Source organism: Macaca thibetana, chromosome 17, assembly GCF_024542745.1.
Source record: "Macaca thibetana thibetana isolate TM-01 chromosome 17, ASM2454274v1, whole genome shotgun sequence".
NCBI classification, from domain to species: Eukaryota; Metazoa; Chordata; class Mammalia; order Primates; family Cercopithecidae; genus Macaca; species Macaca thibetana.
In genome coordinates, this window is record NC_065594.1 from 8,326,512 (window position 1) to 8,350,450 (window position 23,939).

General features: G+C 42.1%; 1 protein-coding gene across 4 annotated transcripts in view; it reads left to right on the plus strand.

Annotated features, from left to right (window-relative positions):
* MTUS2 (microtubule associated scaffold protein 2) overlaps positions 1 to 23,939 on the plus strand; it is a 625,283-nt gene that overhangs the window by 256,210 nt on the left and 345,134 nt on the right. For 3 of the 4 annotated variants that reach the window (XM_050766814.1, XM_050766813.1, XM_050766815.1), the window contains one exon: positions 23,304 to 23,501. In XM_050766814.1, coding sequence (XP_050622771.1) covers positions 23,304 to 23,501 — 198 coding nt within the window. The remainder of the gene's footprint in view (positions 1 to 23,303; positions 23,502 to 23,939) is intronic. The other variant, XM_050766816.1, reaches the window with a different exon arrangement.

The window sequence follows — 23,939 nt, forward strand, 5'->3', positions numbered from 1 at the left end:
TGGCAGATAGAATATGCCAGAGGGCCCAGGTTTGGCCCTGTTCTGTAGCAAGGAGGCCTCAATAGTTATGCCAAGCTTGCAGGGTGCCACTTGTATGACTCAAGGCATAATGGAGACCTGAGTATGGAGAGTCATAGGTTCAGGGAACCGAAGTTTCTCTTCTCAGGAGAAATCAGCATATGGCCAGAATTTGGTATTATTATATTGTATATTGCAGGGCACGGGGGGTTTAGTTTCTTGTATCAGAAGTCCAGGGGAAACTTATAGCCGTTATAGGTGGTCTGGAGACTCCAGAAAGCATGAGAGGAGGTTACTAAAGCTTTTATAATGAGGAGTCTCTGAGGGAACTAAAGGAAATGCATGTTGATTGCAATCTGAACAGATTCTAGAGCCGTTTGTTGGAAGGAAGCCCATTGAAGATGGGCTTCAATAAAATTTACAAATGAATAATGTTTGGCTTCCTGAACCCAAAAAAGCCTGAAAGACCCTGAACTTCCCTTAATATTTTTGGTGCTGATGAAATCATTAGCTGTTTCTTAAGAGAGTCAGGAGATGGAGTGCCCTGCAGTTTGCTAAGTAATTTTCAGGAATTTAGCATAGTGGCAAGACGTTGCACTATGCACAAGGCAATGGCCCATTTCTTTTCTGTGAACTCCTTGGTGAGTTTTTATTTCTATGTCCTGAATGAGTGTGTCAGATGAATGCCTTCAGAAGATAATGTCATCAATCTAATGTCATACCTGTAGTCTTGGAGAAAGATGGGTACAGTTAAGACCTTCCCTGCAAAGGCTTGTGTATGATGGTGAGGCTGTTGGGGTACCCTGTGGATGGCCACCAGGTGAAGATATGTTGTGTTCCTTTAGAGGTAAAGGAAACTTGTGACTAAGAAGCCGTTGAAATGGGAGCTGAATGGAACATATTAGCCAAATGTTTAATAGCAAAATATGTTGCAGTTGCTGATTAGATGGAGTCAGTCAATTCAATAATATAGTGTCTGGGGGCCTTACTGGGTAGTACCATGGCATTAAGGTTATATAATCCACTGTGTAGTGTCATTCATTTCAACTGTAAGAACAGACCAAATTGGGTTGTTATATGAAGGAACAATGGAGGCATGTGATGGATTTCAGTACTTGCAAGTTCTGTTTAAATTTACATTGAGCCATACTAACTAGTTTTACTAGGGGTATGGTCTATGGGGTCTCATTTTGCCAAGCCAATTTTGTATATGTCAAAATCTTAATTATATTTAAATGTATTGATCATTAGGCCAGAGTGTCTGTGCTCACTATGGAATATTTTAGGACAATGAATGCTATGATGCTGGAAAATGGAGACAGTAATTCCTGCAGTTAAGATGAAACATACTTATGTGCCCTCTATTCTTTGTCCAGTAACTCCCCTAAGATTATAACGTGTTAATCTGTAGATGAAATACTTATAAATTAAATCTATATTATGGATTATAATTATAGGGGGTAGTTTGTTTAAATTTAATGAGATCCCAGGAATAAATGTAGTTTGAGCCTCAGTGTTAAGGCCATGAAGGTTTGCCAGTTGGTGCATTCAAATTGTGTTAAAGTTAATTCGGAACCTATGTTGCAGAAGTATAAAAGCCAATTAGTGCCCTTTTAAATCCAGTTGTATAAGTTCTTTTAGTAAATTTTGGATTTCAAATTGGGTCCAACTATGGGTCTGATTCACTTTTTTGTTTCCTGTCTCATATCTGGTTACTTTCTCCATCTCTTTCTTCTTCCCTCCACCTTCCTTTTTTAAAAAAATAAACAACTGTTATTGTTACTGAGCATTCTCTCTACTTTGCATAGATTTATAAGTTCCTTCCTCCAGAGAGGTTCAAATCAGTATTGTCGGGGTTAGGGGCCTCCCCATGCAATGGTTACTTAATTTCTCCTTTCCTTCGCTTCCGCTTCCGTTTCCCCTTCCCCTTCCCCTTCCCCTTCCACTTCCCTTTCCCTTTCCCTTCTCCTTACCCTTCCCCTCCCCCTCGCCTCCCTCCCTTCCTTCTTTCCTTCTGTCCTCCTTTCCCTTTTTAATGGAACCTTGCTCTGTCACCCAGGCTGGAGTGCAGTGGCACAGTCTTGGCTCAGTGCAACCTCCGCCTCCTGGGTTCAAGCGATTCTGCTGTCTCAGCCACCCTAGTAGCTGGGATTATAGGCACGTGCCACCACACCCAGGTAGTTTTTGTATTTTTAGTGGAGATGGGGTTTCACCATGTTGGCCAGGCTGGTCTTGAACTCTTGACCTCAGGTGATCTGCCCGCCTTGGCCTCCCAAAGTGCTGGGATTACAGGCATGAGCTACTGTGCCTGGCCTCAATGGTTACTTTATAGGGTTTAAGAACACTGGGTTTAAATAGTGATGTGGTTTGGATGTGTCCCTCCAGATCTCATGTTAATGTGATCCCCAGTGTTGGAGGTGGGGCTAATGGTGTTGGATCGTGTGAGTGGATCCCTCATGTATGGCTTAGTGCCATCCCCTTGGTGATGAGTGAGTTCTTGCTCAGTTCGTTCATGCAAGGAGATCCAGTTGTTTAAAAGAATCTGAGACCTCTCCCTTCCTTCTCTCTTTCTCCCTCTCTTGCCATGTGACATGCAGGCTTCCCTTTACTTTCCACCATGAGTAGAAGCTTCCTGACATCTCGCTAGAAGCAGAGGATGATACCATGTTTCTCATACAGCTAGCAGAACCATGAGCAAAAATAAACCTCTTTTGTTTTTCTTTTATTTAGTAATTTTTATTTTATTTTTCAATTTTTATTTTAGGTTCAGGGGGTACATGTGCAGGTTTGTTACATGAGTAAATTGTATGTCACTGAAGTTTGGTGTACAAATAATTTTGTCACCCAGGTAGTGAGCATAGTACCCAATAGGTAGTTTTTGGACACTCATTCTTCTGTCACCCTCCCTTCTTAAGTATATCCCACTGTCTATCATTCCCACCTTTGTGTCCATGTGTACCCAAAGTTTAGTTCCTATTTACAGGTGAAAACATGTGAAATTTGACTTTCCGTCCCTGTGTTAATTTGCTTAGGGTAATGGCCTCCAGCTCCATCCATGTTCCTGCAAAGGACATGATCTTGTCCTTTTTTGTGGCTGTGTAGTATTCCATGATATATATATATGTAGCACATTTTCTTTATCCAGTCCACCATTGTTTGGCCACCTAGGTTGATTTCATGTCTTTGCTATTGTGAATAGTGCTATGATGAACATAGGCATTCCTATGTCTTTTTGGTAGAATGACTTTTTTTTCCTTTGGTTATATACCCAGTAATGGGATTGCTAGGTCAAATGGTTGTTCTGTTTTAAGTTCTTTGAGAATTTTCTAAACTACTTTCTATAGTAGCCGGACTAATTTACATTCCAACCTGCAGAGTATAAGCATTCCCTTTCTTCTTCAGCCTTGCCACCGTCTGTTATTTACTGATTTTTAAAAAATAGCCATTTTGACTGGTGTGAGATGGTATGTTATTGAGGTTTTGATTTGCATTTCTCTGATGATTAGTGATGTTGAGCATTTTTTCATATGCTTGTTGGCCACATGTATGTCTTCTTTTGAGAAGTGTCTATTCATGTTCTTTGCCCATTTTTAAATGAGGTTTGTTTCTTGCTTGTTGATTTAAGTACCTTATAGATAGGTATTTGTTACATACATAATTTGCTAACATTTTCTCCCATTCTGTAGGTTTTCTGTTTATGCTATTGATAGTTTCTTTTGCTGTGCAGAAGATCTTTAATTAGATCTTACTTATATATTTCTTTAGGTTGTTGTTGTTACAATTGCTTTTGGAGACTATCATGAAATCTTTGCTAAGGCCTATGTCCAGAATGGTATTTCCTAAGATTTCTTCTAGGGTTTTTATAGGTATTACATTTAAGTCTTTAAGATTATAGGTGTGTGGTTTTTATTTCTGGCTTCTTTAGCCTGTTCCACTGGTCTATGTGTTTGTTTTTGTGTCAGTACCATGCTGTTTTGGTTGCTGTATTCTTGTAGTATAGTTTAAAGTTGATTAGTGTAATGCCTCCAGCTTTGTTCTTTTTGCTTAGGATTGCTTTGGCTATTGGGTCTCTTTTTTGGTTCCATATGAATTTTAGAATATTTTTTTTTTCCTAATTCTGTGAAAAATGGCATTGATAGTTTGATTGGAATAGCATTGAATCTGTAATTGCTTTGGGCACTATGGCCATTTTAACAATACTGATTCTTTCTATCCAAGAGCATGGATTTTTTTCCATTTCTTTGTGTCTTCTATTATTTCTTTCAGCAATGTTTAGCAATTCTTGTAGAGATCTTTCACCTCCCTTGTTAGCTGTGTTCTAGGTATTTTATTATTTTTGTGGCTGTCATGTTCTTGATTTGGTTCTTAGCTCAAATGTTATTGGTGTATATGGTACTGGTTTTATATATTAATTTTGTATTCTGAAACTTTACTGAGGACATTTATCATTTCTGGGAGCCTGCTGGAGGAGTGTGTAGGATTTTCTAGGTCTAGAATCATATCCTCAGTGAAGTGGGATAATTTGACTTCCTCTCTTCCTATTTGGATGCCTTTATTTCTTTCTCTTGCCTGACTACTCTGGCTAGGACTTCCAGCACTATGTTGAATAAGAATGGTGAGAGTGGACATCCTTATCTTGTTTCAGTTCTTAATGAGAATGCTTTCAGCTTTTGCCCATTCAATATGATGTTGCCTGTGGGTTTGTCATAGATGGCTCTTGTTATTTTGAGGTAGGTTCCTTAAATGCCTAGTTTGTTAGAGGTTTTTAACATGAAAGAATGTTGATTTCTATTGAAAGCCTTTTCTGTGTCTATGAGATGATTATGTGGTTTTTAGTGTTAGTTTTGTTTATGTGGTCAATCACAATTACTGTTTTGCATATGTTGAACCAACCTTACATCCCAAGAATAAAGCCTACTTGATTGTGATGGATTAGCTTTTTGATGTGCTGCTAAATTCAGTTTCCTAGTATTTTGTTGAAGATTTTTGCATCTATGTTTATCAGGGGTATTTGTCTGAAGTTTTCTTTTTTTCATCTGTCTCTGTCAGGTTTTGGTATCAGAACGATGCTGGCCTCATCAAATGAGTTAGGAAGGAGTCCTTCCAGGTTGGTTTGCTCTCGTTTCTCCAGTTCCTCTGGGTATAATGTTAGGTGGTTAGTTTAAAAATTTTCTGACTGGATATGGTGGCTAACGCCTATAATCCCAGCACTTGGGGAGGCCGAGGTGGGTGGATCACAAGGTCCAGAGATAGAGACCATCCTGGCTAACATGGTGAAACCTCGTCTCTACTAAAAATACAAAAAAATTAGCCAGGTGTGGTGGTGGGTGCCTGTAGTCCCAGGTACTTGAGAGGTTGAGGCAGGAGAATCTCTTGAACCAGGGAGGTGGAAGTTGCAGTGAGCCAAGATCATGCCATTGCACTGCAGCCTGGGTGACAGAGCAAGACTCCATCTCAAAAGAAAAAAAAAAAAAAAAAAAAAAAAAAAAAGAAGGATTTTCTGACGTTTTGGTGTAGGTGTTTAGTCCTTTAAACTTTCCCCTTAATGCTGCTTTAGCTGTGTCCCAGATATTCTGGTATATTGTATGTTTGTTTTCATTAGTTTCAAAGACTTTTTTATTTGTACCTTAATTTTTATTTTTTACCGAAGTCATTCAAGAGCAAGTTGTTTAATTTTCAGGTAATTTTATGGTTTAGAGTGATCGTCTTGGTGTTTATTTCTAATTTTATTGTGCTGTGTGATCTCAGAGTGTGGTTGGTTGGTAGGATTTTGGTATTTTTGAATTTGTGGAGAATTGCTTTCTGCCTGAGTGTGTGGTTGATCTTAGAGTATGGGCCATGTGCAGATGAGAATAAGGTATATTCTTCTGTTGTGTGGAGTACTCTGTAGATGCCTGTTAGGTCCATTTGTTCAAGTGTTGGGTTTAGGTCCCAAATACCTTTGCTAGTGTTCTGCTTTGATGTCTAATGTCAGTTAGGTGTGGAAGTCTCACCCTATTATTGTGTGGTTATCTAAGTCTCTTTAGAGGCCTTTAATGAATCTGGGTGCTCCAGTATTGGGTGCATATATATTCAGGGTAGTTACGTCATCTTGTTGAATTGAACCCTTTATGATTATGTAATACCCTTCTTTATCCTTTCTAATAATAGTTGGTTTATTAAATCATAGTGTTTTTTTTTTCTAAAATAAAAATAGCAACCCTCTTCTTTTTGTTTTCTATTTGTTCAATACATTTTTCTCTGTCCTACCCCAGTCTCATATTCTTATTCCAAAAATCAATTAATTATTGAATATTCCAATTTAGTTCAGCATTATCTGTAACAAAAGCTCTGTAGGACTCAGCAGTGCAGCACAGAGCAGCACAGCTCAAAGCACAAGAAGCCGAGAAGGAACAGTGCAGAGTATATTCTTGCTAGGAGACAGCAGAGCCTGTTAACAAGCCAGAACCCTAGGAAAGAGCCCCTGTGGAGGTAGTCATTGTCTCAGTGTCCTGATCCAGCACCTGTTTTTGTAGCCACCCTGAAGAGGTAAGATGAACCCACATTCAAAATTTGGTTTAGATGTCAAGAGTGATTATGATAGCAGCAGGAAGTAGTCAAATGCCTAGGCAGATAGGGTTGGGTTCCCAGTGAAACCCTGCCTTCAAGCCAAAGATAGTTTAAAGCCTGAAAGCCAAGCTACAAGTCAAATCCATGGAACAGATTGAGAACCTCTCTTTCTGTTTGGTGTGCTTTCCTCTGATTGATTTTCACCCTTCACCCATTTTACATATACCTACTCTTCCCTAATTGATTTTTTACTATGTCATGCCCACCTTTGAATGGTGCCTTTGTTTTAGCCTTTTTTGCATGCTAACAAACCAATCAGCATGTACTCACCCATTCTAAGCCCATAAAAGCCCCAAACCCAGCCACACTGGGTGGGTGACCACTTGGCTTTGGGTGGGGGACCACCTCCGCATACCCTCTCTGCTGAGAGCTATTCCTTCACTCAATAAAATTCTTCTCCACCCACCTCACCCTTCAATTATCAGAGTAACCTTATTCTTCTTGGATGTGAGACAAGAACTTGGGAACCTCTGAATGTGGGTACAAGCTGTAACACAGGTGGGCTGGGGCACAGATGGCCCAGTCATAGGCTGAGCATGGGATCCAGGCTGGTGCACAAGTCAGGCATGGTCCCTCGGGACGAGTGGATGGGGCACCTTCTGCGGCAGGCCCAGGGCCAAGTGAGGCCCTGGGCGGAGATGTCATTGGCCGTGGAGATCTCTGGCTGGCAGAGTGACAGAAGAATCATGTATCAATTATGCCACACACAAAGCAAGAGGGTATAACAAATTTTATGACTTACACAATTGAAGTCTCTGGGGAAAGAGGACTGGCCTCTCATATGTCTGAAATGGCTTGAGAGAGCAAGGAAAGAATACTGGCTCAGGGTTTTTATTATCATTATGGAGTGGGGCAAGCGTAAGGGTTCCCATGCAAGTGGGAAGGAGCTTGTGTAGTTTTAATCTAAATTACCACCCTCACTCCTGCCCCACTTCGCGGCATCAAAAGAGGGAGCATTGGGCTTTCTTATCAGCTTTCCCAGATATGGGGCCAAAGGAGTGGGGCCTGAGGCCAAAAGCTGTTAGCAGTCAAACATAAAACACAAACAAACAAAAAAAACTGTGGAGTCTGGGCTGGGTGCAGTGGCCCACACCTGTAATCCCAGCACTTTGGAAGGCTGAGGCGAGCAGATCATGAGGTCAAGAGATTAAGACCATCCTGGCCAACGTGGTGAAAACCCATCTCTACTAATAATACAAAAATTGGCTGTGTGTGGTGGTGCGTGCCTACAGTCCCAGCTATTCAGGAGGCTGAGGTAGGAGAATCACTTGAACCTAGGAGGTGGAAGTTGCAGTGAGCCAAGATCTTGCCACTGCACTCCAGCCTGGCAACAGAGCAAGACTCCATCTCAAAAAAAACCCCCAAAAAACAGAAAACGATGGAGTCTGATCGTTTATGATAATTTCTAAGTATTTTATTCCTTTTGGTCTACTGTAAATAAAATTGCTTTCTTAATTTTATTTTTTGATTATTTATTGTGAGTATATAGAAATACAGTTGATTTTTATATGTTGAATTGTATTCTGTAAACTTGCTAAACTCATTTATTAGTTATAATAGCTTTTTAGTGGATTTCTTGGAATTTTCTATATACAAGATCATGTCATCTGCAAAGAGAAAGTTTTCCTTTTTATTTCCAAACTGCACGTCTCTGATTTTATTTTCTTGCCTAATTTCTCTAGCTAGCACCTTCCATACAATGTTGAATAGAAGTTGTGAGAGCAAACATCCTTTTCTTGTTTTTGATCTTAGAGGGGAAGAATTCAGTCTTTTACTGTATTAGCTGTGGGTTTTTCCAATAAGCCCTTATAAGATTGAATATATTTTCTTTAATTACTAGTTTAAATGTTTTTATCATGTGGTTTATCTGAATTAATTAAGATCATATGGTTTTTCTTCTGTTAATATGGTATAGTACATGGATTAATTACATATGTAAAACCAGTCTTGCGTTCCTAGCATATCACTTGATCATGGTATATAATATTTTTTATATGTTGCCAGCTTCAGTGTGCAGTATTTTGGTGAGGATTTTGGATCTATAAGAGTTACTGATGTATAGTTTTCTTGAGATATCTTTATCTGGTTTTAGTATCAAGGTTATACTGGACTCATGGAATAAATTTAGAAATATTCCCTCCTCTTCTCTTCTCTTTTTGGGTGGGGGTTGTAATTTGTGAAGAATTAGTATTAATTCTTCTTTAAATGTTTGATATAATTCGCTAATGACATCTGTGCCTGGGTTTTTCTTTGTGGGAATTATTTTAAATTTCTAATTCAATCTCTGCTTTAGTGTACATTCAGATTTTCAGTTTCTTCTTGATTCAGCTTTTATAGTTTGTGTTTCTGTGGAATTTGTCCGTTTCACCAGGTTGTCTAATTTGTTGAGATGCAGTTGTTCATAGTACAACATTCCCATAGGATCCTGCAAAATAAGTGGTGATGTTCCCTCTTTCATTCCTAGTTTTAGTAATTTGAGCCTTCTGTTTTTATTGGCTGGCTCAGCTAAAGGTTTGTCAAATCTCTTGATAATTCAAAAAACTAAGATTTTGTTTTCATTGGCTTTTCTCGCTTTATTTCTCTTGTTTTATTTATTTTCACTTGTAATCTTTACTATTTCCTTTCTTCTTTTTGGTTTAAGTTTAGTTTGCTCTTCTTTCTTCAGCGTTTTAAAGTCAAAAATATTGAATTGACATCTTTTTTCTTTTTCTTTTCTTTTTTTTTTTGAGATGGAGTCTTGCTCTGTTGCCAGGCTGGAGTGCAGTGGCAGGATCTCAGCTCACTGCAACCTCCAGCTCTCTAGTTCAAGTGATTCTTTTGCCTCAGCGTCCCGAGTAGCAGGGATTACAGGCACACGCCACCATGCCCAGCTAATTTTTGTATTTTTAGTAGAGATGGGGTTTCACCATGTTGGCCAGGCTGGTCTCAATCTCCTGACCTCGTGATCCTCTTGCCTCGGCCTCCCAAAGTGCTGGGATTACAGGCATGAGCCACTGCGCCCAGCCTCTTTTTTGTTTTTTAATGTAGGCATTTACAATTATAATTTTCCTTTTAAGCATTGCTTTAGCAGCTTCCCATAAGCCTTGGTATGTCATTCATTTTTATTCATCTTAGTATTTTCTAATTCCCCTTTCAATTTTATCGTTGACCCAGTGGTTATTTATGTGTGAATTCCCCAGATATTTGAGAATTCCCCAGATTTCCTTGTTACTGATTTTTAATTTCATTCTGTTATGACCACAGAACATACTTTGTATCATTTCAATCCTTTTTAATTTATTAATGCTTGTTTTATGGCCTAAGATATAGTTTATCCTGGAGAATATTCTATGTGCACTTGAGAAAAATATGTATTATGCTTCTCTTGGGTGGAATGTTTTATAGAAGTCTGTTAGGTTTAGTTGCTTTGTAGTGTTCAGATCTTCTATTTCCTTATCTTCTGCCTCGTTGTTCTATTATTAAAAGTGAGATATTGAAGTCTCCAACTATTATTTTGAATTGTTTATTTCTCCTCCCAATTCTATTCATTTTTGCTTGAGGTAATTTGGGTATCTGTTGTTAGGTGCATATACATTTATAATAATTGTATCTTCCTAATGCATTGACCTTTTTATCATTATGAACTATCCCTCTTCATCTCTTCTTTTAAGACCTACTTTATCTGATAGGAGGACAATCACCTCAGCTTTCTGATGGTTGCTCTCTGCATGGCCTGTGTTTTTACTTCCTTTAATGTTTAACCTATTTGTGTATTTGAACCTAAGGTGTCTCCTATAGACAGCATGAATCATTAAAAAAATTCAGTCTGACAATCTCTGCTTTATGATTGGATTGTTTAATAAGTCCTCATTGAATGCTGTTATTAATATGGTTATATATTCATGTGCCATTTGACTTTTTGTTTTCTGTATGTCTCATGTCTTTTGTTTTTGATTATCTGCTCCTCATTGGTGTTTATTTTGCATTAAGTGGATATTTTCTAGCATAGCATGTTAATTCCTTTGGTATTTTTTTCCACTATATTTTTTGTGTTATTTTCTTATTGTTTGCTGTAGGACTCACCATATACATCTCAACTTACTGGAGTCCTACTTAAGTTTTATACTAACTTCAGTAAGATACAGAAATGTTACTCCTGTAAACCTCTATTCCCTCTTCTCCCTTTTTTGTGCTGTTATTCTTATATATATTACATCTATGTATGTTACAAACCCAATGAAATATATTTTTTGGTTATTACTTTATATAATTTTATATCTTTTAAAGAAGCAGAGGATAAAGGAGAGCAAAATATATTTTTGTAATTTGTTATGTTAACCTTTTTATTTACCATTTTGGATGTTCTTCATTTCTTTCTGTGAATTTGAGTTTCCATATGGTGTCATTTCCATAATACAGCTTTGCCCCCACCACCTCCTTTATGCTGTTAATGTTAAATAGTGTGTTTCAATGTATTATAGGCCTAATAATACAGTTATATGCCTATTGTTTTATACAATTGCATTTTAAGTCAGTTATGAGAAGAAATATACATAATTATTTTTACCAGTACCCTTTGCTTTTTTTGTGTGGATTTATCATCTGATATCACTCGCTTTCAGCCTGAAGGACTTCCTTTAGTATTTCTCATCAGGTGGGTCTATAAGCAACAAATCTCCAAGTTTTTGTTTATCTGACAGTGTCTTTATTTTAGCTTAATGTTTTGAAAGATAGTTTTGCTGGAAATAAGATTCTGGGTTGACAGTTGTTTTTCTCCTCCAGCAATTAGTCGTCTCACTGCCTTAAAGCCTCCGTTGTTTCTGATAAGACATCAACTGTTAAGCGATTGGTTTACTTGTACATGATGAGTCATTCTTTTCTTCCTGCTTTCAAGATTTTCTCTTTATCTTTCTACACTTCTTACTATGGTGTATCTAGGTGTGGATCTCTTTACATTTACCTTATTTGGGTTTCCTTGAGCTTTGGATGTAAACATTAATCATTTAAATAAATTTTGAAAGATTTGGACTATTTAAATCTTTTTTCTGCTCCTATCTCTATTTTTTCCTTCTGAAACATCCATTCTCTGTATGTTGTTGCACTTAATGATGTTCCACATCTCTCTGAGGCTCTGCTTATTTTTCTTCATGTCTTTCCGCTGTGTTCCTTGGATTGTGTGATATGTATTGATCTATCTTCAAGTTCGCTGATTTTTTTTTTCTGCCACTTCAAATCTGTTGTAGAGGCCCTTCAGTTAATCTTTCATTTTATTTATTTTGCTTTTTAACACCAAACTTGCCATTTGGTTTTTATAATTTCTCTTTATTGTTATTTTCTATTTGATGAAATATTGTCATCATAGCTCCTTTACTTCTTTAAGCATAATTTCCTTAGTTATTTTGTTATATTTATAATAGCTCTTTTGAAGTTTTTGACTGCTGGGTCTTTTCATAGGCAGTTTCTGTTGCCTGTTTTTTTCTCGTACCTGAATCAACCTTTCCTGCATTTTTTTCTTTTATGTGTCTCATCTTATTTTTGTTGTAATGGAACTTTTAGATAATTATTGTAGCATCCTTGACTACTAATTACCTCTCTTCCTCTCTGGGGCTTGTTGTTTGCTTATTTATTTGTTTAACAACTTGGTTGATCTACTATAGTGAAGCCTATTTCCCTTGCATTGTGAATTCACTAATGTCACTCCACAGAAGGCATAGCCTTGGGCATGTACACAGTCACACTGACAATGTTTTACCAGGGCTGTCTTTCCCTGATCTGTGTTACATTGTCTTCCTCCCTTCGGTATCACATTCAGCTGTCAGGTTCCACTAATTACTGACTGATTGCTCCATAATTTTCTACAGTGTCCTGGGGCACACATTATTCCATAGTCTGATCCAGTTAAATTCAAGCTCCTTTTCAAGGGTAGTTTTTAAAGCCACTCTTTGAGGTTAGTTCTGACCCCTGGATAGCTCTTTTCAGTTATTTCCTTGGCTCTCTCTAATAAACTACCTTGTCTACAGTTTATTATTTTGCTTCATGGAGCTACCAGCCTCCTCCTAATTGCTTACCATAAAAAGTCTTTATTGTTTTTGAGATTGCTGTTAGGCCTGAACTTCCCCCACAGTTTGTTCCAAATAAAGTTAATTCCTTTGCAGAGGACTCTGGAGATTTCTGTTCCTATTGCCTACCTCTGTGCTTGCGCAGAATCTCTCAGGCACCATTCTGAAGCTGGGGTTGGGGACAGTGGACTGCTTCTCTTGGATTGACACTCCTGGTTTATAAGTGAGGTGCAAGGTAGGGGCAGTAGCTTCTAGTCTTCTCCCTTTTTCTCTCTAGTGTTGAACTTCTAGGGAAATGGTGATTGGGGCCCCAGTATTGTTTGGCCTGCTGTGCCTGGGGTAGTACCTCTGTCTTATATGTTTGGGCCAAGTGAAGGAAGGTTCCCTGACATTTTGACCACTCTCTCATGTAATTCAGCGTCTACAACATGGAGCTGGGGGTGGGGTTGGAGTGAGAAATGGTGGTGGCCTGCCCATCCCAGGGAGATACTATAGTCCTTGACTCTAGGAGAGGAAACCCATCCTTTTGGCCACACCCATCCAGAGTAGAGCTTTCATTATATTGTGATGATAGTAGGGGAGGAAGAGAGTGGATTGTGGTTCAAGTGCCACTGACTGTCACTGTTCTTACTGGATTTAGTAGAGTTTCTTATACAAATGTTTGTTTATGTGCTACATGTTCATAGAACAATTTCTGGAAACTGTAAATGGTGGTTGTTATTTTAAATGTTATTTTACCCGTTATGTTTGTTTCACTGGGAAGCATGTCCATGGAAAACCTCATGTCACCATTCTGAAAGTTGTCTTTTTTATGTGCCACCTCAGCTTTCCTGTAATATTTATAGCTATCATTTGTGTATTGAAGGCTTATTATGCACTTGTAACATTTGTATTTCTGTCAAAGTCTATATTCTTGAATAGTCCAAGAACACTAAATACTTGGAAACATATATTCCTCTGACATGCTAAATGTCCTTGTCCGTTCCCACTGCTATAACAAAGTACCATAGACAGGGTAGTGTATAAAAACAGGAATGTATATCCTACAGTTCTTATGGCTGAAAGTCTGAGATCAGGGTTGCAGACCACCATCTTCTCATTATATCTTCACATGGTGGAAACAGAAGGAGCTAGCTCTCCAGCTTCTTTCATATGGGCACTTGGGCACTAATCCCATCCACAAGGGCTCCATTCTTATAACCTAATTATCTCCTAAAGGCCTCACCTCTAAATACCATCACATTGGAAGTTAGGATTTAAACCTGTGATTTTGGGGATGGCGGGAGACAGACATTCAGTCCATAACACTGGACTAGTTTGAGAAATAGTAAGGACTATATATTTTTATAAATATGTCCCTCTTACGAGAAACTAAGATTAAATTAAGATACATTCAGTCAGAACAGCTGAATGCAGTTATCTCACAGGGTGAGTTTGTTATGCCCAGACTGTTTGTTCCCCAAAGAAGACCACCAGAGTCCAGAGTCAAAGCCAAGCGGCAAGGATCTTTACTACAAGTTCGAACTTGGTCCCTCCTTTACACAGTATACAAGAGGGCCCCGAACAATGCGAGCGTTTGCTTTTTATAGCCCGAAAGTTGCAGGGGAACAAAGAAATTCTTTTGGCTCCTGCGCTTTCAGTAACCTTGAACGGCTGTCCCCTTATCGGAGACTTTCCAGGTGGTGTTTGTACTGGGCTCAGGGAGTTTGAGAGATATATGGTGGTGGGATGGGAGGATGGGATGTGTTTGTGCTAGGCTCAGGGAGTTTTGAGCCCAGGGGCTGAGGAATGTGCCCAGCTCCTTTCATTCCCCCCTTCTTTTCAGGTATCTTTAGAGCCAATCTTGGGTCTTATAAGTCTGATTCTGTTTCAGCGTTTACAGGTTGGTATTGGGCTCTGAGGACCATGAGTTGTACGGTGTCAAATCTCTCCTTAACAAATTGTAAAATTCTGTTAACAACACAAGGTCCTACGGTAAGCAGAAATAGTAGACTTAGCAGGGGTCCAAGGAAGGGGGCTAACAGAGAAAACATAGAGGAATGCCACCATTGGTCTGCAGCTGAAGCAAACTGCCATGTTTTTACTTCAGTGCTTAACTTGCGTAACTGTTGGACCCGGTCCTCTACAAGTCCTGATTCATTTATGTAGAAACAACAGTCTTCTTTTAGAAATATACATGTACCACCTTTTTCTGCAGTGAGTAGGTCTAGGGCTCTCCGGTTCTGCAAGGTTACCTGAGCTAGGGACGTGAGCTGTCGCTGAAGGGAGGCAAGGGACTCAGCCGACTCTTCCATAGCAACAGCAAATTGTTGGTACAACTTGTTACTTTCTATGAGGGTGTGACCTAGGGCTCCCCCCGCCAGTCCGGCCGCAATGAAGGATGCGGTGAGGGAGATTCCTGCAATGAGGGGGAGAAATATGGCTCGTGCAGGTCTCGGTCTAGGGTCTGGGTGAATAACAGCACTAGTCCAGTTACCGGTATACCCTAGGAACTCGCCAGCAGTTAGTAGAGTCAACCGGGGAACTAATGTGACAGGGAGACACAGTAGGTTATTAACAGAGGGACTAGGTAGGTTCTTAGATAAGGTTCCATTACACCAGAAGAATATGCCTGATGGAGCCCTTAAGGTGATATTAGGGGGCGTTGCAGTGATACTGCAGAGGCTGGAATTGGTTCCTGAGAAACAGTAGGGAAACTTCTCCTGACTAGGGTTTAGGTATAGGGGCACGTTCAGGATAGGAGCATATGAGAGGTTTCGGAGGTTGTTAGCTTGGGCAAAGGTAGAGGATCCCCATGGCGGAGGGACAGCGGTTAGCGGTGGATGCCCTAGAGTGGCGCACAGAAAGCAGCCAGACAGGCTATGAAGTCCTGTAAGGTTAGCAAGTTTTAGTCCTTCTTGTAATAACTTTAACCAGGAGAAAGGACGTAAGTCTTGTGTTAGTCTGTTTTCCTGTCATTGGATATTCCTGTGGACCAGGGGCAGTACTTGTACTAGGCCTCGCCACAGATAGAGATAACTGCTAGGCCATGTGGAGGAGGGGTAGTAGTATACAGCCCCATGTTGAGGCGAGGTCTAGCGGGAGTTCCAGGGGTCTCTAACTATCTATGTATATGAAAAGTCTCTATCCCGTCTACGATGGAAGGGCCACTTAGGGTCTAACTGTTTTCTCTCTCCCCAATAACGGGGTCTATGGATGTTACAATAGTTATAAGGACAGCCGGCATTTTGGTGCCACCAATAGTGTTTACAATTGTATTTAGTCTGATCAAACTCAAAGCATATTATTGGTGTTATAGGTTTGGCTATTTGAAAACCAGTAAAATTTAGTAGAATTGGGCTGTTGCACCCTGAAGAAGGGCAATCAGCACTGGCCAATAATTTTCCGGGCTTATGAGGTTGCCCAGGGTGGGTTCGGTTTTCATAAAGCCAGAATCTCCAGACAAAGGGATTATGAGCTGGTTTTGTGATTTCCCCAGCGGCTACTAGGGCAACTAACGTTAGGGTTAGACTACCTAACTGCATGTTTGCAGTGAGCTATGCTGCCGGCGCAGGGTGAGTTTTAAGGGGTTGTTTCTAGCTCTGTCCACAGTCCACGCGTCCGGTGCTTCAGCCACCGCCGTGATTGGTCCCAGAAGATCGGAGGTTGGGTCCACTGGCTTGACGTGGGTGTAGTGGATCTACGATGCGATGCCTTCTACCTTCAGGGCGGTGGGTGTGGTTAGGAGTACCTGGAGTGGTCCTTTCCACCTGGGTTCTAGGGTCTCTTGTCGGTGTCGCTTGACTAGGACCCAGTCTCCCGGCTGGTACGGATGGGGTGTCGGCGGGGGACCGGTCTCATATAGTTCCTTCAGCTTGGGCCAGATTTCTTGATGAATTTTCTCCAAGGCTTGTAGGCAAAATAAGAGTTCAGAGACATTTTCTGTTTCAGATTTGAGCAGATCATTTTTTTTAGGCCGGGAACTAAGGGTGGGGGTCTGCCATACATAATTTCATAAGGAGTAAGGCCTAGTCTGTAAGGGGTATTACGGGCCCGGAATAGAGCATAGGGGAGAAGGACCACCCAATTAGCGCCAGTCTCCATAGTTAATTTAGTTAAGGTCTCTTTTAAGGTCCGATTCATTCTTTCTACCTGTCCTGAACTCTGGGGCTTGTAAGTGCAATGTAGTTTCCAATTTGCCCCAAGGATGGAAGCCAAATCCTGACTTACCTTAGCGACGAAGGCCGGCCCATTATCTGACCCTATCTGGACGGGGAAGCCATACCTGGGGAGGATATCTTCCAGGATTTTCTTTGCTACAACCTGAGTAGTTTTCTTCTTGGTGGGGAATGCTTCAGTCCACCCTGAAAAAGTATCTACAAAGACAAGTAAGTACCGATACCCATATTTTCCTGGCTTTAGCTCAGTAAAATCTACTTCTCAGTAGATACCGGGCCTGGTTCCTCTAAGCCTTGTTCCCGTTGCAGCCTGGGATTGGGGGTAGGCGTTGTTAAGCTGGCAGACTTTGCAACTTGTCACGATGTTGCTGGCCGTCTCGGCTGTATGTCTGAATTTGAGCTTAGAGCATCTGATCAGGTCTATCATCCGCCGAGCACCCAGGTGGGTGGTTCGGTGGATGTGTTCTAACACTTGTTGTCCTAATTTTTCTGGTAGGATGGTTTGGTCATTAGTATCAGTCCACCACCCATTCTGGATCTGTTTCAGGGGAAGCTTGTCAATTCACTGGAGATCTTGTTCTGAATAATCAGGGAAATATGGCAAGTCCCGGGGGCCCAGGTCAGGGAGCTGGAGTGCAAGGAGTTGGCTGGGAGCCTTCGCCACCTTTCTTGCAGTTTGGTCCGCCAGAAAGTTGCCTTGAGCAGTTGGAGTAGTTAGTTTCTGATGCCCTGGGCAATGCACAATGGCCAACTTTTCTGGCCTCTATAGGGCTGTTAGCAGGGCTAGGATTTCTTGCTTGTTTTTTTTATCTCTTTTTTTTTTTAGCCGTCAGTAACCTCCGCTCCCTGTAAATGGCCCCATGTATATGCGCCGTTGCAAAAGCATATCGGCTGTCTGTATATACCGTCAGCTTTTTCTCCGCCCCTAAGGTAAGAGCTTGGGTGAGCACTATTAGTTCGGCCTTCTGGGCTGATGTCCCCGGGGGCAGGGGTTCCGCCCAGATTACCTCAGTCTCTGAAGTCACTGCCGCTCCAGCGTATCTCTGGCCCTGATGCATGAAGCTGCTCTTATCAGTGAACCAGACGAGGTCGGCGTCAGGAAGTGGGCGGTCCTGCAGGTCTTCTCGAACTCAGTGCACCTGAGCTAGTACCTCGGTGCAGTCGTGGAGTGGGGCGTCCAGGTCCGGGTTGGGCAGCAGCGAGGCAGTCTCTTACCCAGTGGCCAGCCTCCTTGCAGTAGGCACATTGGTCTTTTTTTCAGATTATCATGCCTGGGGGGGCCGCCTAGGTTGGGTGTACTCTGGCTGTAGATGTTCTTTCTGTACTACTGCTGCCAGGACCTTGGTCATTTTTTTAGTGGCCTTAAATTGCCTTTTTTCTGGAGTATCTCTGTTATTATAAACCTGCTGGGCTATCTGAAGGAGGTCTTGAATCCGCTTTTCTTCCAAGTCTTTTAATTTTTGGAGTTTTTTTAATATCTGGGGCTGCCTGATTTATGAAAGACATTACAACAGCTGTCTGACTTTCTGGAGCCTCTGGATCTATGGGGGTGTACTGTCTAAAAGCTTCCATTAATCTTTCTAAGTAGGTGGCTGGGCTCTCTGTCTTTTCTTGCCGAATAGAATATATTTTAGCCAAATTAGTGGGCTTGCGAGCAGCTGCCCGGAGACTTGCCATTAGAGTCTGGTGATAAAGGTGTAGCCGTCCCCTACCTTCTGCCGTGTTGTAGTCCTACGCCGGCCTGGTCAGAGGAAAGGTCGCGTTTATGAGGTCAGGGTTAGCAGTCGGTTGACCGTCGTCCCCCGGGACCAGCTTTCTAGCTTTTACCTGTATTCTCTCTCGCTCCTCCGTGGTAAACAAGATTCAGAGGAGCTGCTGACAATCATCTCAAATGGGCTGGTGGGTGAACATGACACTATCCAGTAAAGCCAGTAAATCTTTGGGGTTGTCTGAAAACCGAGCACTCTGAGTCTTCTAGTTATACAGATCACTGGTGGAGAATGGCCAGTACTGGAGCTTGGGGATTCCTGTGTCATCTGGGGGTCTTATTTCCCGAAGGGGTAAAGCCACCGTGGAGTCAGGCGGCTGGGGGGGCGGGCTAGTCCGCGAAGTGCACCCTCGCGTCCGCCCTGCCGGCCTTTTAAAGTTACTTTCCCTTTCAGCGAGCCCGCCTCCCCTCCGCCTGCTCCCTCCCTCTATCTCTCTCTCTAATCTTTCCGTTTCTGTCTAAATCTTTGATTGACATACTTACAGGGTCTCTTCTTTAAGTCTCTATCTCATTCACGCGCGCTTTCTCTCTCTCTGTCTCTCTGTCATCCTGTGTCCTTTCTCCTTTATACTCAGTCTCTTTTTTTTTTTCTGTCTCTTTCTCTGACTCTCCACGTCTGCCGTTTTCTCCCCTTTCTCTTTCCGATTTCCCTTCTCACTTTCTCCCTCTCCCGTCTCTTATGGTCTCTCTCTCACTCATTCTCTCCCTCTCCCCAGTCTCACTTTCTGTGTCTCTTTTTGTAAAGGAATGTGGGTTAGAATCCCTGTAAAGGAAATCCGCGCCGGAAGCCGGGAGCCCGGGGACCGGGGCGGGAGCGCGGTGCCGGAAGCGGGGAGCCCGGGGACCGGGGCCGTGAGCACGCGCCGGAAGCCGGGAGCCCGGGGACCGGGGCCACGAGCGCGCGCCGGAAGCCGGGAGCCCGGGGACCGGGCCGGGAGCGCGGTGCCGGAAGCCGGGAACCCGGGGACCGGGGCCGCGAGCGCGGCGCCGGAAGCCGAGAGCCCGGGGACCAGGGCAATTCAGACCGCAAGCGCGCACCCAGGGACCGGGGCAATTCAGACCGCACGCGCGCACCCGGGGACCAGGGCAATTCAGACCGCGAGCGTGCACCCGGGGACCGGGACAATTCAGACCGCACGCGCGCACCCGGGGACTGGGGCAATTCAGACCGCGCGCGCGCATCTGGGGACCGGGGCAATTCAGACCACGAGCGTGCACCCGGGGACCGGGGCAATTCAGACCGCGAGCGCGCACCCGGGCCCGGGGTCAGAGTCAGCTGTTGCCCGGATCGCGAACGCGCTCCGGCAACTCAGATCACAATTTAAATCAGAAGAGAGCCAGGGGACGTCTCCCACCGGTCTCCACTGGCTGTCCTATAGCGCATCCGCCAGGACTGTGCCAGCTTCAGTTTCAGACCTCGCGAGTCACAGATTCAGATTCAGAACAGACACTCAGACACAGACAAACGGAGACGAGCCAGCTCACCTATCAGTAGATCGATCTTAGCAGATCCGTTGACCAGGGGTCTGGTGGGCTTGGGGAATCCCGGACGAGCCCCCAGATGTTATGCCCAGACTGTTTGTTCCCCAAAGAAGACCACCAGAGTCCAGAGTCAAAGCCAAGCGGCAAGGATCTTTACTACAAGTTCGAACTTGGTCCCTCCTTTACACAGTATACAAGAGGGCCCCGAACAATGCGAGCGTTTGCTTTTTATAGCCCGAAAGTTGCAGGGGAACAAAGAAATTCTTTTGGCTCCTGCGCTTTCAGTAACCTTGAACGGCTGTCCCCTTATCGGAGACTTTCCAGGTGGTGTTTGTACTGGGCTCAGGGAGTTTGAGAGATATATGGTGGTGGGATGGGAGGATGGGATGTGTTTGTGCTAGGCTCAGGGAGTTTTGAGCCCGGGGGCTGAGGAATGTGCCCAGCTCCTTTCAAGTTGGCATATTCTGTTGAAGTTTTCAAAGATCCAGGGACCGCCTGAATCAGAATCACTGAGGTGATTGTTTAAAGAGCAGACTTTTGAGCTCTACTCCAGACTAACTCTCATGCAGAGACTAGTAGAGATATTTGACTTATACTGTGGGCTAAATTTATGTGGTATAATCTTGGCTAACGTAAACTTCAAATAAATATTTATCAAATACATTGTGGAAACCATTGTGCTAGGAGCTGGTGATATAAAAAGAATAAGACTTGGTTCTGCAAAGCCTGAAGGCATGTATGATATTCATGAGATTAATCTGCTGGAAGGAAAGACCATTATAGAGTAACTCAGTGTATGATACAGGTACCATTAAATTTACAAAAATTGTATTCACAGAGAGTTGGGGGCAGAGTATACTTTGCAAGTCATCTAAACACACACACACACACACAAGCACGTGCACGCATGCGTGCGCATGCGCACACACACACACACACACACACACACACAAACACACAGCCCATATGTGTCTTTATTAAAATAAAGATCTGGACTATGGGAAAGGGAAACCTGGAAAACAATTTAGAGACTGGCTTCCTGTGTACTTGGGATCCTGTGCTGCTTGTCCTCCCCCTCACTGTGTGTTTCACTGCTGCTTTTCTACTGATGAAATCAATAATAATGGAATATAAGTAAGTGTCGAATAAGATAAATTTCGTTTTGAACATATTCAGTGACTTGTCTTATGTAATGATTTAACAAACTTAGTTTTCATTCTTGACTAAGTATTAAATGTTTACTGCATGCCTAGGTACTCTTAAAAATTCTGAGTTTAACTTTTCTTCCAAAATATAGTTTATTTTTCAGAAAAATTTTTTTGTTCATATTCTCTTCGTTTGATTTTGCATAATTATTGATTAACTAGGTTAGAAAGGAGGTTATAGATGACTTAAAATAGTATCAAAATGTAATGGATTTAGAGCATACTTATTGTTGAAATTACATCTGCTGTTTAGCAACTCTTTTCCTGTTCTACAGACATCATCCAAAATCAATTTGGCGTAAATTCACTGTGAACATGGTATCTGATATATAGGGATATTTTCACTGTTCTGGGGACCTGAACTAAAAGTATTCAAAATAATGTGAGAACAACAATGTGGAGTCATTAAACGCGGCATAAATTGCTGATACAAATGGGCCGTTACCACTTGCTAGTGTGTTGTTTCTTCTTTTTCATAGTTGGGGTTTTGTTTTTTGTTTTTGTGCTTGTCCCAAGCACTAGGACAGGCCTGAGTCGGGAAGATTTGCAGCCCCAGCTCCTTGCTTTTTTTTCCTTTTGCGCTCACTCGGTTCCTCCCCATCCTAGTCCTGATTCAGGCATCAGGAACCCACAGCTGTGCAGCTTCTGCCTTTATCTGGACACGGCTCTCCATAGCCTCACTTTTGGGGGAGCTGCTGGCAGAGGAAGAGGTCCTTTTCTATGTGCCATTTCGACCCAGTGTATCATCTATTGCCGTTCTCCGTATTTCCACACATAGATGCTTTCTAATATGTGGTTTCTTCATGGATTTATAGACATGGAATTTTTTTTTCAAATGGGTCATTTAATCTAAATCCTTGTTTACTCTGAAACCTGGTAAATATTTCACTGGATAATGAAGAGTTGACTGGCATAAGAATGCTACTGAATGATCAGTATATAGGCACTCATGGTAAATAGCCCTGCTGGTGACAGTTGTTAAAGGAATCAGTGAGGACAGTTATACAGCACTACAGCACATGAGGAAGCTTGGGCCTTTTAGATTTCCTATTAAGGAGCATGTGTATATTGACAATATTCTGATTCTCTCTGATGCTGAGAGCCTTCTTGTAGTGTTGTTGTAATCATCACAGTTGCTATTGCGGGAGCCTGGCTCAGACTTAGAGTATGGGGATGCTGAGATGCTAGATTTATAACTTGATGCCTTATTATTTCAAAACAAGCTGACTTTGCACATATCTGGGAACTAATTCTGAAGTTTGGACTGACATAACAGATAGTGGGAAAAGGAGAAAAGAAATCTAACATCAGTTTGAGCATATATCAAGTTCTTGTGGTATAAGCAGTCATATTTATACTAGATTTGCAAAGTTAGTGTTATCATTCCCAATCTTTACATGAAAGGAAACTGTGGCTCTCTAAGTGTTAGGACAAGGGCTTGAGATTACACAGCTCGTCATTGGGAGAGCTGATATTCCAGCCTGGCTTGTTCCACAGTCTACACTGTCTCCTCCTCATTCCTGCAGCCAACAGATGGTTAGATGATTCTTTGTACATGTTTTTCATAAGACTTATTACAAACTGCTTAAAATTACTAGTGAACATTCACCACAGTGGTTCTTTGCCCACTGTATGTCAAAATTTAAGGTGTATCTCAATTTCACAAATCTGGGGTAACTTGCAACAATAACTATTCACTTTCACTCATTGTCTTAAGCACTTGATACCTTTTCTTATGGCCTTAAGATAGAGTTATTTGTCTTCCTCAATTCATCTGCCTAAGTAGATGGTAAACTTGTCCAGGCCGGGGCTGCACCACCTCCTCTCCGAGTTCTCTGAGGCACCTGACCCACAATATAAGGGGCCTTTCTCTTCCAAGGTCCATTTTAGATGTGTTGAATCAAACCTTGCAAGATTAATTTTAGTCTGTTTATGATAGAGCTGGGTTTGAATTCACAATCTGTGGAATTCTTTGACTCATTATGAACTGAGAATAATTTTTGTATTTTATTTGGGTTCATTTTAGCAGATTTAAAGAAAGCTTCCAGTTCAAATGCTGCAAAATCCAGTCTCCTGAAATCTGGTCTCCGTCCTCCTGGATACTCACGTCTCCCAGCAGCCAAGCTGGCGGCGTTTGGCTTTGTCCGGAGCTCCAGCGTCTCCTCAGTCTCCAGCACCCAGTCCGGGGACAGTGCACAGCCAGAGCAGGGCCGGCCGGCCACCCGTAAGTGGGATGGGGCAGGGTGGGGTACCTGCACTGAATTAAAACCAGTGCGCCTGTGTAACTGTGTGTCATTTTCTTTGCATGATTGTTTAAGAATTCGGATCACCTCCCTTAGCTTCCCATTGTTGTGTTATTCATCTACTGAAGAAAAATAGCCCATTTACACCATCAGTTATGGGGAATTAGTGTGCCGGGAAAAAAAGATTGTAACCTCCTCTTATGATATAGAAAATGACTTATCCAGAGACAGATTCCAGCAGCCCTTTGCTTTGCAGATTCTAGGTAAGAAATCACAGAAAGATCCAAGAAAGGTATTACTACATTGTGCTGTCATGAAACATACTAGATATTTAATATTAGTTGAAAGAATCATTTAGTTACCTGTGATTACCAGTAATGCCTTCACACTGCCAGAGCACTTGACTGGATTTCTGAAAG